General features: G+C 45.8%; 1 protein-coding gene across 1 annotated transcript; it reads right to left on the reverse strand.

Moving 5' to 3' along the window:
- Nucleotides 1-318: 318 nt before the first annotated feature.
- On the reverse strand, nucleotides 319-18,117 carry SSPN (sarcospan; the record flags this gene model as incomplete). The annotated part of the gene is given in 4 exon segments (XM_079544900.1): nucleotides 319-681; nucleotides 5,700-5,786; nucleotides 17,669-18,093; nucleotides 18,096-18,117. Coding segments are annotated over 4 exon segments (897 nt in total).
- Between the last annotated feature and the right edge of the window lie 1,996 nt (nucleotides 18,118-20,113).

A 20,113-nucleotide genomic window follows, 5' to 3' on the forward strand; every position in this document is an offset into this window, starting at 1 on the left:
AACAGCTGTAGCCCTTCAGATGAGTTCCCAATGACTTTTTAAGCTCATGTTGTTTATGGCTACTGAAGGTGCTCTTTGGTGAGTATTACTACAGTTGCATCTTCAGAATGTTAGATGACCTCTATATAGTCTCACTAGGGACTTTTTGCAAGAGTTGAGATTCAAAATTCAAAATGATTGAAGAATATATTTCCTTAAACATGTGAATGTTTTTCCTTGTCAAAAGCCTTAAAAACATTGATCCATGCGTGGCATCTATGCTGGCAGAATGCTGACATTTTCCATTCCCTGGCTACAGGCCCTGCCGAAACACAGACCCTACACTTTCTGTTGCTGGCACTCGGTAGCTAAAGGGTAGAATCGAGCACCCACGTAAAAGACCTGGTATCTGTGTTTCCACATAACGAAGCATGCCAGCAGACACACCAGTGCTGCAAGCAGGTTGAGCACCATCTGCAGAATCAGGTAGAGGCTGAGCATGCTGGTGACACTGCTGCAGTCAGTGGCATCCTGGTAGACGAAGGTCCTGCTGAGGGGGTCTGCGGTGTCCAGTTTGCACTGGCAGGACTCGAGAACAGTATCACAAGTAAATTTTGTCAGCTGTAGATAATGGTGGGCCGCAAAAGCCACTGCCACGACACAGAGAACCAGAGCCACAGCACTCAGCAGAAAATACATCAGCTGAAAGAAAGCAAAAATTAAAATAAAACGAAATGATCTCACTCATTTTCCAGCTAGACAGAGAATGAGGAACACAGAAGGAATACATTAACGTGTATTTCACAGGAAGTGCATGCATTCAGTGTACTGGCCAGACACCACGGACTTCTAATGTTGATACAGCAGATACAGCTCCCTACTGATATAAAGTTCAGGACATCATCTCAAGAGCTAACAGTTTTGCCTTGCATGTTTTATATGAGCATTGTCCTACAATGTTGAGACTCAGTAAGAGCACCAGGATGTATTCCAACTCTATAGAGAGGGAGGGAGCATCTTCCCCTACTGTCCCTGCATTGGCTAGATTTAGAATCATCAGCTGAGATAAGTTAGCTGTCCTGAAGCAGAGCTAAGGAAACTGAGGCTTGGGCTGACATATTAACCCAGGCAGTGCTGAGAGCTAGGTGGTTTTGAGAATTTGTTCATGTGTCCCTCCTATCCTTTTCATGCTTTGCATGCCCAAACAAACCTGATTTACACTTGCAAATTGGGCAGTGATGTGTCATATCTGCTACTTACAGTCTTGCTAAGGCAGCCAGCTTTTCTGCTGCCTGATCCCGACACATCTCCACAAGGAAGTGCATGTCGTGCCAATCCCTCTTAGAAGACTTCCACATCAGTGTGAAGGAGAAGCCTTTCAAAGGTGTCAAAATGCAGTGAGAACCTGTGCTAGTGCTGCCCCTGGTATTGCAAGAGAAGGACAAGGGCCTGTTGGTCACCCTCCTTCTCCTTACACCTGTGGCAGCTTTGGCATAGAGGTAAGCCTTCATCACGAGCATCCATGCAGAGCCCAGCCCCATGAGCCATCTGGAGCTGTTGCTGATCAGCGCTAACACCTGAGACCTTTGGGTACCCAAGCATATGGATTTTCCTTCCTGCTGATGGTAGGAGCTGGCAATTGCTGTGCTGCTCACGCAAAATATGTGTGAATGTACATTAAAATCATGTGCTGTGTTTAGCCAAAATACTATTTTGGTTCTGTTCAGCACTGTAAAAACATTTATTTTTCTTGGCATCGTATCTGTCAGACACATGGTGTGGTTGGGAATATGTTATTTTAAACAGCAGCTTCTCTTCCTATCTCTTAACCTCAATACCACAAGCAAACTATCAATATAAAGCATTTTTTTATGACCTTGAAACTCCAAGTATGTGTGCCTTGATAAAATTCACACTTCTGGCGTATTTGTCTTAAATCTGCAGTGTGAATCAATCTTCCTATTTGGCTGTCAGCTTGAAAAAAAAGAAACGTAGTTACTCTTCATGCTGGTCTTCAAGCTCTCTGTGCATTTTCTCCCCCAAAGAACTGAATTCTTATAGCAAGATCTTCATTTCTACTATTAATGACTTCCCCTGCAGCATTAAACCAAGGGCAGCTTCAAAATGAGGGCGGCTCTTCTTCAATGCAAATCCTTTAGCCCCTCAGTTTTCAAGATAAGGGTGCATGGGAAGGGTGAAGCTGGGAAACAGGGACACCTCTGCACACGAGGCACACAGAAAGGGGAGCACTGCTGGCTAGTAGAGCCTTGCCAAGGAACACTTTGTGGGCTTACAGCACAGCTTTAAAAAGTGGAGAAAACGGAAAATGAACAAAAACGTTTCCCTTCTTTGAGGAATGAGAGTTGTTCTGTGATGCAGCTGTCACCCCAGGGGATAGGCTGCATGTCCCTGGATTCAGGCCAGTGGGGGACAGAATCAGGCCTCCCTAATAAATGAGATGTTAAGCCAAGACCATGTGCTGAGCCTGCTTCTCCCCTGGCAGATATTTCATCTAGCTGCCAACTTCTAAGATGAGCACAAACTGGCATGAAATCCAAAACCATAAGTATCCTCCAGGTACTGTGAGCCTGTTTTGTGTCTAAAGGGAAGGAAATCTCAGAGAGACTTCTATGTGCATAGAATACACAGGCAGCTCTTATGGCAGGTCTCAGAGGTGAACACAGATGCGTGGAGATGTAGGGCAATTTCCAAACAGTGTATTATTCTCTCAAGATGTTTGCAGAGGAATCCCTTAGCAAGCCACTGAAAATGAACACATTTCCAAATATCAAAGGTGAAGCAAATGCAAATGCTGCCTGTTAGACAGCACCAGACAGCAAGTGCTGGATCCCATCAGCAGATTAATCACATGGCAGAGCTGGAGGCAGCCTCAGCACTCCAAACACGACTACACAGTGAGCTCTGCTCAGGAACCAGAACTTGCCACTGGAAAAATGTTTTTCGTGGCCTCATAGAGATAGACCCGGTGATTGCTGTTTAAGTAGAAGGAAAAAAAGGAAGCGGGAAGAAAGCATGCAATGAGGTCAGAGCATAGCAGCTCATTGTCCCTTGGGTTCCTCATACAAGGGAGAAATATTTCAGCCGTATTTACCGGTGATAGCTTTGCTCCAATATGAAAAAAAATAAAGCATCTAAGATGGATTGAATTGATCGCTGAAAAGATTTTTCATGCTTATCAGAGATGAAACCAGCAGGTTTTGCAGACATGGATCCGGGGAATTCCTCTGAAGGCTATTGAGGCCTAGGCTCAAAGCACCTTCAACAGGGTGAGCCAGGGGATGGGCTAAAATCCCCAGGGCTGTATGTGTGTGATCACAGAATCACGCGATCACAGGGGTTGGAAGGAACCTCTGGAGATCACCTAGTCCAATCCCCTCTCCTAAAGCAGGTTCTGTACAACAGGTTACACAGGAAGTCGGCCAGGCTAGTTCTAATTATCTCCAGAGGAGGAAACTCCACAGACTCTCTGAGCAGCCTGTTCCAGTGCTCTGTCACCCTCACAGTAGAAAAGCTTTTCCTCACATTCAGATGGAACTTCTTACATTCTATTTTGTGTCCACTGCCCCTTGTCCTGTTGGCTGGTCACCACTGAAAAGAGCCTGTCTGCATCCACTTGACTCTCACCCTTTAGATATTTATAAGCATTAATAAGATGGCTCCCTCAGCTTTCTCTTCTTAGGCTGAACAGTACCTGGCTTTTCTTCATAAGGGAGGTGCTGCAGGTCTCTCATCATCTTTGTGTCCCTCCATTGGACTCTCTCCAGAGGTTCCCTGTATTTCCTGAACTGGTGAGACCAGACCTGAACACAGTACTTCTCTGCCTCACCAGGGCAAAGCAGAGGGGGAAGATCACCTCCCACAGCCTACTGCCCATGCTCTTTTAATGCACCCAAGGATACCATTGGCCTCCTTGGCCACAAGGGCACACTGCTGGCTCATGGCCAACCTGTTATTCATCAGGTCGTCCTGGTCCTTCTCAGAGCCCCTTTTCTGCAAGTCAGCCCCTAACCTGTACTGACGCTTGCAGTTATCCCTCCCCACGTGTAGGATTGTCCACTTTCCCATGTTGAATCTCAGTCAGGTTCCTCTCCACCCAACTCTTCAGACTGTCCAGGTCTCACTGAATAGCAGCATAGCCTTCTGGTGTGTCAGCTGCTCCTCCCAGATTCATATTGTTAGCAAACTTGCTGAGGGTGCTCTTGCAGAGGATCTGTCATCCAGGTCGTAGTTGAAGACACTGAACAAGATTGGACCCAGTACCAATCCAAATGGTCCTTCTCCCCACATGAGCCTTGGGCTACATGTGGCATCCTGGAATGCTTCCTGCCCAAGATTTTCTTGCAAGAGGATGCTCAATAGCCATGCAGAGCCTCAGTGGCACCGGTTCACAGTGTTACTGCAGGGCCTGGGCTGCCCGTGCTCCTCACTGGCCATGTCAGTGGTGTTGTCAAGGGCCTCAGAGACTTCTGAGATGCCCCGACCAACACACTTCTCTCCACCAGAGATGTATGTCTCCTTCCTGTGTGAGTGCCAAGTTCGTTGTAATGCTGCTGGACAAGCAACACAAAGCCTGGTGTGGCAGCTCTCTGGGCAGTCATCATACTTTCTGATGGTGTGGAGGTGAGGGAATAAGAGCATGAAGGCTATCAAAGCAAGGAAAATGTTGTTCTTCTCCTCCCTTTATTTCTTTAAGTACAAGAGAAGTTTTAGAGAGGCACAAAAGACACTCCAGGGCCTAATTTCTCAGGGAGGATGAATGCCAGGTTCCTTGCGTTTGATTTCCTTCTACCTTTCTTTGTTAATAATCACTGTTATTTTGTACTGTTTCTGTTGGTATTTTTTCCTGGTTTTTATGTGTCTGCAAAATATTAAGAGCCCTCAAAATTGCAATAATAAGGAAAAATAGCAGCCCAAGTAAATGGTGTTAGAAACTTCCCATCTGGAGCAAGTATTCTAAGCGTTTCTTTTATTAGGCAGTTATTGGCATCAACAAAGCATGGTTTTGGAAACTGAAGCAGGATGGACATGGTGCTCAGCTCATGTACCTCTAATGTGATGCTCAGATGGGATTTTTGTTCACGAGAGAATGCTTGTTCCCGCAGCTTGCTAATGCTTCCCCATGTTTGTCACTGCCTGACCCTGCACAAGGCGCTGTACTCTGAGGCAAGGACCTCTCCCCAGAAGATGAGCAGGCAGAGATTTCCAGCTATGCTTTTTAATGCATCTGTGCTCGTTCTGTTTCTTATTTGATGGTTAGGAGCAAAATGGCAGGGAAGATGCTGAGATGCTTCTGAGACCACAGTAAAAATTGAAATTTAATATAATTGAACCTGTTCTACCCCACGCTAATTCTTTCCTGGCACACTCTGAATGCCTCTATTTAATCAGTAATGCCCATCTTTCAGCGAACAATTCCCAAAATATTTCAGCTTTGTTGATCTGAATCTCCTTGATATTCTTAAAATATGGCAAGTTATAAAAAGGTATCTTGCTGTGTTTTCAAATATTTGTTACAGAGTTTCCCCTTTATAGACTGCAGTTTCTTCCTTATCTGCCTGGAAAATACCAGAAAACCATTCTTGCATTTCAGGTGTATTTTCACTTCTTTTAATGCGGTCTTAAAAATATCCCCAGAACCAACTTTTCTGATTATATTTAATGACATGGGAGGAAAAAGAAATAACAGAAACTCAAGGTACCTTTACTGTGAACTGCACGCATGTCTTCTCATCGGGTTGGTATGAAATGCAAAGCATAACAAATCCCACTAAGGACACCACACAGACCTGCGAAGGAAAAGATTTAGAATGCATCAAAATTTTAAAAAGCAATAATAATAATAGTGATAATAATAGCATTTTTCAAGTCCAAAAGCAGTGTTAGCAGGACTGTAACTCAAGGAGCATTATGTAAGTCAAATGGTTTGCAAAGGGGCTCCAGCTGTATGTGCAAGAGCCTCATTCATGTGGATTGTGAAGAGGGAAGAGCTTTCACCTCCACTTCATGAACACCAAGGCACAAAAAGCTTGCTTAGAGAGGCTTTGTGAATCAGACCTACTAAGTCACAGCTTGGCAACATCCTCCAGGATGTCTTTCGAGCTTTTGTCCATATAACTTGCTATCAAAAGGAAGCAGAAGACTTATGAGTTAGGCTTGTAAGCCCGAAGAGCACCTTCCTATGTACCACTGGATGCTAACAGGGCTTTTATGTCACCAGTGTGAGTTGCATGGTTGTAAATCAGCAACCATTGCTGCCTCTGGATGAGAAGCAGACCGGATTACAGCAGGGGCTTTCAACATCTCCTCCAGTGGACATCCTAGCAAACAGGACATCTGCCCTGCAATCTGAGACTGTTTTAGCCTTGTGGCAGTAACTGATAATGGTTAACAACAATAGAAAAGTATTTGTGCAGTTTAATACTCATTTAGCTGCCTTTATTATTAATTCTGAAGATTTAGATTTATTGGAAGAGTCAGATATTCACTGGTAGGCATTTTCCAGCCCTATAAAGAAGGATGCTCCTGCTCTGAGGAATGCATAAAACAGCCTGATAAATAGTTTCCTTTTTTAAGCAGTGCTTTTCAGGCCCCTATTGTGTTAAGCACTCCAGTCAAGAGTCTTCTACTTCTGTAGTTATGGTGGATCTGTAAGCAAACCTCACAGGAGGTCACAAGACCTGTAGACCCAAATGTCACACTTACTCGCCTTGTCCCCCATGTCCCTTGTTTGGATGGGCAGAATGCAGCAACCCCACAGCTCACCACTGCTTAAAAACACTGTTGGGGCATCACTGAACCAGGCAATCCCATGTGGACTATATATCCTCCTTGGCCAAGTGTTGAGGAACCCAACTGAAGGCCTTGTGAATTTTCCTGAGCCTTTTACTTGGTTCATTTCCCAGATGACTGACTCATTTTCAGCAATAGACTTCCTTTAACTTTTACCTTAAGAAATCAAGGTTGAAATCAGCCTGCCTGGAATATGTGAAGGAGTGTTTAACATTGATTTATGACATTTCTGTCCTTTGGCATCTGGCAGCAGTATAAATCTGACCGCTTACTCCTTTAAACTCCTGATGAGTTTCTGACAGAGTTTTGCTGGGTCCCAGGTATGCCCTTGCCTTTTGGAAATTAGAAATGCAGATGGCAAGTTCAGCTGTGCTAGCTGTGCTATTTTGTGGGAGAAACCCAGGTGATGGTGAACTGATCCCCATGAGTGCGCACACGTGGTATTTTAGGATGCGCACCAGAACCACCGCACTGCAACAGGACCGCATCTTTGTGGCAGCTCCCATGACTGGACACAAGGAGCAGCATGGACGTCAGTGCTAGAGCAGGTCCCAGGTGCCGCCATGGGGCTGCTGTGGCTGGATCAGGGCATCCTGGCTGCACCCACAGCGGGGGAGGATGTTGTAGGCTATAGGTGGTGTTGGAGGCTGCAGCTACATGTGGTGGAAATGGTGTACAAATGGGCTGCCTTGGAAAAGCAGGTGAGTTGATGGCACGTGCACTTGTTATTGCGCCTGAAAGTAGGATCTCCAGTGCAGTCAGCCTTAGTGAGGACCTCAGCCAGCTAAAGCTTGTCCTAACACATGACCAGGAGCAAGCCTTACCCTCTTTACTAGTAGCTACTTGATTATAAATGGTAACTATTAAATTCCCAATGAATGGAGTAAGAACCTATTTTTTTTCTCCATTTTACTGTGAGGGTTTTGAAGAGTTGTCATTAATTTGAGGGTTTCTCTTTCTCCCTAGTAATGCTATTTGCCTTCCTCAGGCAAAACCAGACCTGGGTGCCTTTGCTCAAGGACAGGACCATGAGCTTGGGATCCTACATACCCTCTTTTTTACAATTTGATGAATAAAATTCCAGATTTCTTTATATCCACATGGTTGATGTAGAGTACTAGCCAGTAGCCCTGTAAAGGAAGAGTGCCTTTGAATACACAGGTAGTCACATCTCTCAAGAAATGGTGTGATTAATCACACTTTCTCCCATAAAGTTTTATTTCGTGTCATTTCAGTAAGACATGAATAGGAAGTATTGCCTGAGAACATTTCCAAAGAAAGCGTCAGTATTATTTACTCCTCTTCATGTCATGTGTATTTATATCCTGATCCTATGACTTACACGTGGCCTCCAATTTATTTGTTTTCTTCTTTTTATTGTTGACAGCAATAGCTGACAGGGTTGTCAGAGGAAAAAAACAACCTTTCTTGTCAAAGGTCCTTCAGCTGCTGGTATTTTTCCCCCCTATAGTGCTTCTGTGTGACACAAACATGTTTTATTTCTCAGGATTAATCACCTATGTCCTTGGTCCTTTGCACTGAATATTAATCTTTTAATTCAATTAGCATCCCCATAAAACTTAAATCTTAAGGAGATCATATCTCTAGTACTGTCCAAACGATAAACTCCCCACTTGCAGCAGTGGCAAAGGAAGGAATTTGCAGTGAGCCCTACAAAACACGTACCTACACATGCTTAATCGTACGTGCCCAGACTCATGTGAAACCCAAGGGGCTGCTCCCCTCAAAGCCAGGCCTAAACTTTTTTGGTATCTGCTGCTAAAAGGATCTCATTATGAGCAATAAATCACATCTGTTTTGCTGGTGGGCATTTACACTGGTGTGAACCCAGGGCCAGGCTGGCCGTCGGGTGACTCCAGCAACATCACGGGACTGTGTCCCCGCTGCGTTCCCAGCAGGAACGTGGCCCAGGATCAGGCACTCACGGCAGCATTTCCTCCCACTAGCCTGGATTTATTTTGTTCCCTACCAAATTAGGGGCCTTGTGTGACTCCTGCAAAAACCCCACGGGCTTTCAGGACTGCAGGATCAGGCTTCCCTCTTCAGACAGCTCCCATACAAAAGGCTGTCGCTGAAAGGGATTTCCATTCCTGCCTGCGCTTTCTGAAGTTCCTCTGGGATTTAAATAATATACTGAGATACTCGGAGAGGTGCTTTTATAGAGGGGTATTTATAGAAGATTACACTGGGTCGGGATTCCAGCAAGGCTTGGCCAGGATAATACAGAAGGCTTAAGCATTTCTTTTATAACAATATGCTTACTTCTTTTTTTTTTTCTTAAACCAGAGGTGTGTGTTCTTGTGAGTGATGGCAAAAAGCGACATTGCTGAGGATTACAGCTCTCACATGTTTTACATTTCTGTTCTCTAAAGGTAAATTCACTCACTGGAGCAAACCAAAGTGAGGGACATTTATACAGAAAACAGCTTTATGCTTCTATTTTATACATTAATAATAGATCCGTTTTGAATTACGCCTGTGAAGTGCGATAGAATAACCATAAAAATCCTTCAGTAAATATTTGGCAGGACCCACTAAGTGACTAAGACTTGCAGCAGGCATGTTACGGCTGTGGTCGATGCTGCCTGGGAAGGTGCAGGAGGTAATCCTGCATCCCTTCACTCCAATAGCCCTCACAATATCCCAGTGTGAAGCAGATGCTTCCTCTGCCTTATTGACTAAGCACACAACATAAAATGCAATTGAACTCGCTTTAGCACTTGCTTGCCATCAATCGATGCACATTTGTTATACAAATAAGATAGATTCTGTAAGAGCTACAGAACAGCAGTTAATTAGATCAGCTCTTGTAGCTGTTATCTGGAAACCTAGAAATATGCATTTCTATGCTGAGTACATCTCAGCTCGAGTTTATTTCAAGACCTATTTCAAAGATTTCCAGACAAACACACCCTTTGCTGAATAGGTAGTGACATGGAAGGTTATCCAAGTAAAGTACTTAAATATAGAAGAGTACTGTCTAGAAAAAGACCTGAATGTGATACGCATGCATTCACGAAGAGTACAGATGTAATTATGGTTAGGGTATACCGTGTGAAATCTCCCACAGTCACAGTCCAGAGAAAATGGCTATACTATAATTAATTGGGAAAAAAAAAACCAATTTTTTTCTCTTGAAAAGCAGTAGTGCTGTTCATTTTGATTGGGACATTCTTCCCATTAGACAGGAACATGCCAGGGCTAAAAACCATAATGAAAATAGGATTAAACTTTTTTTGGTCTCCCTTGACCACAAAGACATCTAGAGCCTGATGCCATGAGCACTTAATCAAGCACCATCAGTTTTTAACAGGAAATAGGGCCTGATCCTGAAGGTATTTAGGAGTGAATTCTCCAGCTTATATTCCTGGGAGGATCCTTGCACCTCCTGGGACCTAAGGGTAGAGTCCTTGGAATTTCAAGACTTTGGCGAACAAACTGTGCCTGCACTCTGACTAGCACCAGCTCATCTTAAAAGCAGCATAGGTGAGAAAAACAGGCTCGTCATCATCTCACAGGGACAAACACGGGTGGCAACGCAGAGCAGCATGGGACTAGGCCAGTAGGCATTGCGACACTACCCTCACCTCCCCGCACCTCTCTCACGTCTGATCACATAAGTACTGTCACAAGGTATATGGGAGGTGCAAGGGCACCTCACAGCCGTGATGGAGATGGTTGTGTAATGAACGAAACTGAGGGAAATACAGACATGTATGGCACCAATTTCCACTATGGTTTGCATTCCGTATCTTTGCACACTGACATATTAATTGATTTGCTTTAATTTGAAAAATTTCAAAACCACAGATGGCTCTAATCTGCTTCTATCTCTCCATTACATATTTGTGAAACTGCTTTTTCTCATTGTTGCTACAATTTTTGCACAAGTGTTGCTATACACAAGGTGCTTTCTATAGCAAAGGGCCTCTGACCCAGAGCATCTTGGAAACCTAGGCACATGTGGCTGGTAAAGCAGGGAAGTCAGAAGCATCCTCCAAGAATTTAAGGGAAGATGGAGGCAAAAGCCTGGTGCAAAGAAGTACCTTGGGTCTATGCCACAGAACCAGACAAATGTTGCAAGCACTCACACAGGCAGGCTGTAACCCATCTGCTCTTTGCACTGGCGCTGGTGAACAAGAACCTCCTAGAACAGCATTCAGAAATCAAAAAGCACATACAGAGGAGGACAACACCTCTCAAATACAAGTAGTGTAACACCACGCTGCCCTGTTGAGACCCACAGCACACTAGGTGGATTCTTCCTTGATGGCAGGAATGTAAACTCTCAACTTCAGGGGGAAATGCTGTTATTAACAGAACTGGGAGGAAATTTCCATTATAGACAAGTTGCTTGATAGTTACTCCCTTCAAGTCACTATGGGACTTTCTATTTGTAGAGTTAAGGGTAAAGAAATTATATCTTTTAGCTGTCTCTGAAGTTTCTGGCTCACCTTCTTTGGAAACACTTGTCCTTGATGGATCACCAGCCTTATCAGATATGGCAAGGCTTAGCTCCTGTTCTTGCATTCAGAAAGCCACACTATCCAATGAACTTAACAGTCCCACTAGACCCAGACTTTGATGCGAAAAAGAAAACATTCCTGTTGGCTTTCCCATTATGAAACAGGATTTTCTCCAACACTGGACATCTGCACAGAGTGTTAAAGGCAGTGACACTGATGCTTATTTGCTTTCTGAGCTTTTAGGAAACTACAGTGAGAGCAGGTACTATCAGAAGCTTTAACTGCTCACTTTTATTAGCTTTGGGTCAGCTTAGGTCTTCCTGCCACGTGCAGAGGAAGTCAGTCTGCCACACAGAAGTACTGCTCCTGAGTGGTGTTTCCTCTTATAGATTTCTCATTAGATTTAAGGACAGTCTAGATGCATGTAGATTACTTCCAGAAATATTAACTCTAATGAGAATGATGAACACGCATACTGCGGTTGCAGGCAAAGGTCATCCTCAGCTAGGAAATATTCCTCTCAACCTCTGTAAAAATTCGTGACGCCTGACCACCCCAGCCCCATTACAGATTAAAATAAGGATGTCTTCACTACAGGTCCCTTCCAACCCTGCAGGTATACAACATGGCAGATGTGCAACTTTCTTTTAAATCCTGGAAAGTAATCAAAACTTTTGCAAGAATGTGCACGATAAAACAAAGCCATATTTTTCTGTAGTGATCTCTGCTGTTTACGCCGCTTGCTCAGCAGAGACAAGAGTTGCTTGTCCCAGGGTGAGACTTAGTTTTCCATGGCAAAGCAGCACACAGGCTTTCATTGCTAACAAAGCTAGGAGCTGCAGCAGCAGTCTGGCATCACTGTTAAGTCAGGAATACCCTGCTGGGCGATCTGGTGCCTTAGGGAACCAAATAAAAAAAAAATATCCAAAATTTCAGAGCCAGCAGTGATTTACAATGTGAGGAGCATAGCATGGCTGAAAGTGCTGCGCGAGTAACACTTGCTGTTTGGAATGTGACCACGATTGTGAAGCTATAAAAAGCCATTATCTGTGTAAAGTCAAAAGGTTACCTAGGCCAGGGAAAGCTGCCTGGACAGCCCCAGATGAGCTCTTTGAATGGACACAACCAAAGGAGGAGCTCTGATGCACTCCCTCCTCCTCCTGAGGCTGCAGGAGGACCAGGATCTGAAGCACAGCGGTGTCCTATGTCAGCTTAGCACCTGTCCGTAGACCTACCCTGGGATCATATGGGACTTGGGTGCATGGTCCCCTAACATGGGGACCCTGAGACATTACTTCCCATCAACTATTTCCAGTCTTTGCCTGGTCCAAATACAAGCATGAATTTCATTTAATCAGGCATCAGCACATAGTTGTCTCAGAAAGTGATGAGATTTAAGGTCACAGGGCTCTGAAGAGAACAGCTCTGGTGCATTACAATTATACAGCTATAAACAAGCACTGGAAACTACAGCAGAGCCGATTTCCTGCAGTGCAACTCATTGCATCCCATCTGGAGTTTAAGGCAATTTGGAGAAGGCTCAATTAAACACCTGAACTTGGAGGCAGTCCTCCCTCCTACCTTTTGATATTTGCCCATGGCCAATTGAAGCTAGCTTGTATAAAAAAGTTGCCTGCATGATTATCTTTTCTATTTGCTGCTTTGATGGCGCCAGTTTTTAAGCATCCTCTTTTATTAAAAATTGAAATTGGTTTCTTTCATAACAAGTGAATGTTAAAAACCCAGCAAGGCTATACAGGAGGCAAAGCCTGACTGAAAGCCACCTCCACTATTGCTGCAGGAAGAGGTGTCAAAAGCAATCACAGAGAAAAGTCAGCACAGGGCCAGGGCTAACAAGAAAGTGTCTCTTTCAGACTTTGAAAGAGAGCACATCTCTGAGGTTTTTAAATAGTCAGCCATCCCTATATCTACATGGAAGGGGATTGGTTGCTGCTTTCTCTGGCTGGGGATGTTTCCCAATTATTGACTCCCCCCAAGAAGACAAGATGGCTGCTGACGGGCAGCCTCGTGTTGGGCAGGGCTGCCACTGCACAACCAGGGGGTTACCAGTATGGATTTGCCATGTTACGTCATGTGAAATGCTCTTGGAGGAAACGTCTACAGTCTCACATGCCTGGGGCAACGCCAGGGAGAAGGTGGCCCTTGAGATGCTTCATGGCACTGAGCTGGGCAACAGTTTACATGGTAGGAGCAGCTGCAGGTGCAGCAAACCCATCCTAGGCCACGAGCAGGTAGCCATCAGGGCACACTGAACACCAGCTTCTCAGTGATGTCACTTTATATCACAGCACTGTCCTCTTTTTTTCCACAGACACCTATATGCAATACTCCATCCTTTTAGCATGTCAGTGTTCTCAAAGCTTTTCCTGAACAATTATAAAGCCAGTCAGTGCTGAACTAGGGTGAAAATCTCAACCCCTGTCCCCTTATGATGTCCTCTTCTGCTGTTTCAAAATCCACCTTCACTTTCAGGGCTCTGCTGGGAACTGAAGGTGCTGGAGTGACGTGCAGAAAGCTACACGAGACCTGGAGGCTGCTGGGTGCAGAGAGCTTGTAACACCCACCCTCCCTCCAGGCCCCACCATGACACTAACCCTGAAAACAAGAAGAGCAGAGGCTGTTGCAGGCAGCACTATTGATTTTGGCACCCAGGCTCCCCAGCTCAGGAGCACGTGTCGAGCTGGTGGCAGGCCCTGCCACCTGAGTCACTCACACGCAGGAGTACGTCAATTAAACAAACATCTCGGTTATCAGCACTGATAGGATACACAGCCGTGGGAGATGGTCCCACGTGGCACTGTGCATCAGAAGATCTCTGAGGCAGGAAAGCCAGCCAAAGTCCTCCTCTGGCCCTGTCACACAGCCTCCCTTCACCAGGTTCAAGAAGTCTCAGTGGATTTTAAATAACCTCCTGACAGAAATAATAAACACCTCAGATAATCTTTTCTGACGAGCGTTTCCTTAACTTCCTCAACTGCCTGAGTCTGCAAAATGGGGCTGAAAGGGAGCGTGCCTGCGAGATTTCTGGTACCCTCTGCTTTTGATCACAGTGGAAATAATCTGAGAGCAGGTTTTCAAGGAGATACACACCGTTTCTTCTTCTGGATGTCAAAAGGCCACAAGCTAATGAAAAAGAATGAAAAGGGCACCATTAATATATACTGCTTCTGCAACACTTTTCATCCAAGATCTCAAAGCAAGGGTGACAGGTGGCCATTATTAACCCCACTTTTCAGGGGAAATAAAGCCTTGGCAAGGTTAAGTAACTTGCTCAGAACTACATGCCAAGTCAGTGGCAAGACACAGAAGAAATGGGTAAAACACTGCAGTCCTGGCTGCATTTGTGAAGTTTGCCTCCAGAACAGAAAAAAAAAGGAGCATATTGGCAGTGTGGTTCAGGCTGTGATTTTGGGTGCTCAGAATAGGTGTCATGAAGCTATAGACTGTGATGTTTTGGTGTAGATCTGGACACCTCTGCTGCAAATGATTCCATGCTAGTGAACTGAATGCCACCCTCACCATTTTAATTGCACTTGTTTGCAAGTCCCTAGCAGCATAGCAGAGACATTAAAGCAGAAGTGGTAAATCACACCAAGCTCCGTGGTTTCTGTCGATAAACCTTTCCTTTGGTTTCTGAGTAATGCCCCAAGGATTTCAGATGAAATGCACATGAAACTGGTAGGTTTTGACTGAGTTTCATAGTGATCTGCTTCTGATGTAACGCAAGCTATCTGCATTTCCTCCTGCAGCAGTCACTCCACCCAAAGGCTGGAGCATCAAGGGGACATGATGCCCTGGGCCCTCTTCCTTGCTGTTGGCATAACACATGCTCAGCACTGACAGGATGGTGGGCCTGCCTGTGCCATGGCCTGTGCTTTTGGGGCGCTCGGGTTTTGAGTTGATCCAGATTGCCCTGCACAGTTTGGTTTACCTTGGGAGGGTTCATTTGAGTAGCTTCTCTAAAACAGTTCCTTTTCATTCATACTGAGAGGCGACAGCACTTGGTTTTCAGCAGGGAAGTGTTACCATTTTGACACTAATAGGGAAGAAAAAAAATTCTTCCATCAATCAGGGACTATTTAACACATTAGAAATTTTCCTTCATTTTTCTGCCATCCTGCATTAACAGCTGTAGGGTCAGATCCAGCACTGGTGTAATTCCATTGGAGTAACACTAGGAATGAGCTTCACCCATTATCTCTAATGTTGCTAAAAAGGTCTCGATAATAGATTTTTTAAGTTCTTGTTTCTGAATACTAATCAGGTCCTTTAAAAAGAGCACTTGAGTGGGATGCTACTAAAACAAATATGCTGCGATATTTTACACCACATCTTTCTGTTCTGTTTCTCTTCTCTGTGCAAGCAGATGAGTTTTGGGAAGTCACCTTCTGTTGTGCGAGCAGCACTTGTCATCTGTCCCCTACTCACCTGTACTCCCAGCAGCCCCAGAGGAGCCAATAGGACATCTGTCACCATGGAGGTCCCAGCTGAGGGCCTTCCTTTATCAGCCAGTTCCCCTGAAGATCTCCAGAGCCCAGACCTCATGAGCTTCCCACTGCAGTCCATCAGCAGCACCCCAAGAACCATGTACCCAGAAGCTCCAGATCAGCAGCTCCTGGCCAGCTCCAGCCCATCAGTGTCTCAGTGAGCACCAAGCACACCCACAGGGACATCGCAGCACAAGAACAAAGTAAATGCAGCACCACCTCTTACCTCCTGCATTTTGACGCTTTGAAATATGCTCAGTATTATTTTCATTGTACAATAAGCGCAACCTGTTCTCTACATGTGCTCTTGCTGAGAAGCTCAGGGGCAGCACATCTCCTTCCTAGCATTGAGTTCCCTTTCACACTGCTAGCATCCACCCCCTGGGCAGAGTCAGATCCTCTTTGCCTTCTGCTGGGCATGCTGGAAGACTTTGTGACCACATCTGCCGAGCACACAGTCCCTAACAACACTATGAGGATGAGCAGCACCAAAAGCAACAAGTTCTTCTGAGCTGAGAAGGAATCAGTTCACTTGTGAACATGACAGTGGCACCACTGTAGGTAGGTATTGCTAAAACTGATGGAGGCTGCAGGTCAGCCTTCAGAAAGTAGAGACACTCAGGGTCTCCATGAGGATGTGAACCTTTACGGGTGTCCCAGACTGACACAATTTTGACACTGGTAACATTCATAGGTCTAAGGACTTTTCTCACACCCTTGGCCATATGCTATCTCAGCCAAATTCAGTCTTAGCCCAGCTTTTGGAGTGACTAAACTCTTCACTGTCTGCTCTTTCACAAGAGAAATGAGAATGATGTGATGAGCATGTGGAGCTCCTGCTCTGCTTGGTAGCAAAGGTCTTGCTCCTTGTCCCCAGCAACTGGGGAGGCCAGAGAATCCTCTGATCTGCAAGGAGCTATATTTATGTGAAGTGCCCCCAGCACTGCTTACTGCACCAGGAAACCTTGCAAGTACCTAAATACAAAATTATTTGCTGGAAGTTCTTTCAATGTGACAACACCCAAAGTAGTGCTAACATACTGGTATACATTTTCTTGAAGACTGATGCCTTCAGGAAAAAAATGTATGTCGTGGAATGCACAGAGTAGAATCACAAATCATTAGAAGAGAGCAGAATCATTAATTGACTAGAATCATGGACTCATAGAGTATCCCAAGTTGGAGGAACGTATAGAGATCACAAAATCCCACTCCTGGCTCCACGCACAAACACCCGTTGCAGATCCCAGCCTGCCAGTGTCCTTAAGCACATGGCCAACTGGGGATATCCAGACCCAGACCCTCCCCCAGTGTACCCATACATGCCTGGCAGGACCTGGCCTTGTCCCCATCACTCCATGTATCACCCCTGCTCCCCATGGCCACATGTTGTCTCAACCCTGCTGAGGACCAGGGGGACAACCAGGGGGGAAAATCACACCACAGGGATGCTGGAAGGACCGCCATTTGTCCTCCTTCGCTCCCATCAGCACGCTATGCTAAAAGATGAGAATTCTGCTCCCACACCTTAACCCGTCTGTCACAGCTCAGTCGGGAAAAGGGGGACACTGTAATAATCAGCATTTATTTCAGCATCACCAGGCACGAGCCCTCCGCAAAGCAAAAGCTAATGCATACACCTAGCGCACAGCCAGCTGGGGTTTTATTTAAGGTCTATTGGTGAATTGTAGGGGGAATACTAAAGGTCTTGTTATCCTGCAGCTTCTCTGGGAGGGCGCATTTAGACATTAAACATCAGGAGCGGTTGTATTAGCGTAACTCGCCCGGCGTGGTGCATGCAGTTGGTTAGTCCGAAGTGCAGCAGCATGCAGCTTGTATTAATTTGGCACAGGCGCCTTATGCACAAACAGGCTTTATGCTTACAATGATCCCAGCCCAATACGGAGTGTCTCTGACCGGCAGGGAGGAGCTGACGCCTGCCATGAGGAAGCCCAGCACCGTTACAGCGACGCCGAATGCCAACTGCAACAAAGCGCACAGCAGTGGGAAACGGCACCAACAACACGTGTGAGATTCCTCCTCCCGGCCAGCTTTGGGTTCCCCCTTGCTCTTCTTCTTCTTCTTCTTCATCGCCGGCTCCTGTGTGTGGCCGGATTCCGTGCTCTGCTCCCCGCTGTGGGCCGCATTGTGCTGGGCTTTCTTCTCCTTCTTCCCCATGCTGCTCCTCACGTGCGTGTGTGTGTGCCAGGGCTCCTTGCCCCCCAAACCGTGCTCTGTGCCGCCCCAGTCCTCCCCGGTATTTGAACCGAGGAGGAGGCTGAACAAATATGGAAAACATTCGGAGAGGCCGTCAGGGCTTGGAAATGCCACATATAGCCTGGAGAAGAGGGGGATTCAAGGGGGGTCGCCAACTGCCAACGCGCCGGCGCTGCAGGGGATGGTGAGCGTGGGGTTGGAGGCACGTGTGTGTGGGATGGGAGCTGCAACATGGGAGTTGGGTCCCGGTCCTGTCCCTGAAGGCAGGGAGCTGCAGCAAGGGCAGCGCAGAGCCCATCCGTGTGTGCAATGCTGGAGGGGGTGATGGCAGACGCAGAGGTCAGTGGGGAGCACTGTGCCCCACGGAGAGGCCAGGCACCCTCTCAGAGGAAGACCGTGGGAAGCACGAGGCGGCCGTGCTTAGCTCACGCCAGAGGAATTACTCCAAAGCTTAGGGGTAAGCAGGTGCTTAAATGCTTTGCTGGAGCGGGGCCCAGGGGTGTGCAGCCTGCTGCGTGGAGCCAGCCGCTGCACGTGATGCAGCCCCGCCTGCGCTGCCCATGTGGGGCCTCTGCCTGGCAGACATGGAGAGGACAACAACAGGGACAAGAGGGCAGGGACAACACAGCTCCTGCTGTTGCCCCAGCAAAAGCACCCGGAGCAGCACGGCAGGGCAGCCAGCATTGGCAGGAGGAAGCCACAGGAGTGGGGGAAATGGCCAGCAAAGCTGCTTTGGAATGCTACACAGTGGCTCAGAGGAGTAACCAAAATGAGGAGAGGATCTTAGGCACACTGAGAGCATCAAGGAAACCTTTTCTCTGACATATTGGCAATGCCTTCTGAGAAACTGCTCTATTTCCAGCTCTTTATGGCATTTAACAGCAATGAACTGTGCCTTCTGTATTAATAAATTATGATGTCACTTTGTTTTATGGGTTAAGCGATATCCTCTGCAGTTATTTATCCTACTGAACGTAAGATGAAAGAAAAGTAGAAACAAAGTGATTTCAGGCACTTCTCGCACACATAACTCTCACTTTACACCCATAGAGCTAGATTAAGATACATTGTTCAAAAAAAAGCAAAATGAAAAGAAAGCAGAGGTGAAAAGAACTAAAAAAAACCCTCCTCCTTAGTAGTGTTGTGTACTGTATTCTGCATCCATAGCCCCTGGCCAAGACATTTTGTCACCATCATTGGTGTGATAAAACATGTTCGTAATAGATTGCACTTGCTGGTCCTTGTCTCTACATGGGATCCACTCATACGTGTACTAAAGCACATCTTTGAGAGGGGTGAGCTGTGTGAAGGACATCATTAGGGGCAGAGAACACACCTTCCCAATGCCTAGGTTAATGCCCATCATAATAATAACTATTAGAGTTAAAATAAGTTGGATTTTCCCTTTCTCCTGGAAGCCTCCATTCCCCTAGTCTTATGCTCCGGCTCTTTACCAAGTTTTTTCCTTCAGGAAAGCCTCAGTGCTTCTTTTAGCATCTGGCTTTGGGCTGGCAGCTATATTTATATCTGTTTTTGTCCAAAAGGGACCAAATTCCAGCCTCCTGAGCCCCATGGTACAGCAGTGTTTAACGTCCTTCACCAGGAGAAGAAGCCAAGGCCACTCTGTGATGGCCTGCTTCTTCAGAACTACTCTGGAACTCTGATGGATGCTAATTAGCTGCTAATAAAGACAGTCACTTGATATTGTAAAGGAAACAAATACACATAGCGTACTTAAAATCATAAACGCCATATCTAATCTCTGCAGCAATTACATATTTCATAGAGAAGAAGTTGGGAACGAACACATTGAAAAACACTGGGGATGGAGATGGTGTTTTGAAATGCTTAAACTGTGTGTACAAGAGGGAATAAAGGTCCATTTACTATGGCTGGCCTTCCCTGCAGAGGCAAGCGTGCATATCTTGCATGCTGGGAAGTTTAATGGGGATGGAGGGAAGCGGCGGATGCAGGATTGATCTTCCATAATTATTATCTGAACAAGATTATATTTTCTGATTCCACTTGGCATTAACAATAGGGGGTAAAACAGCTGTGAAAGAATGCACGACACTGGATAGCAATGAGAAATTAAAAGAATTACTGTTTCAG

The sequence above is a fragment of the Tetrao urogallus genome (assembly GCF_951394365.1).
Source record: "Tetrao urogallus genome assembly, chromosome: 1".
Classification (NCBI taxonomy): domain Eukaryota; kingdom Metazoa; phylum Chordata; class Aves; order Galliformes; family Phasianidae; genus Tetrao; species Tetrao urogallus.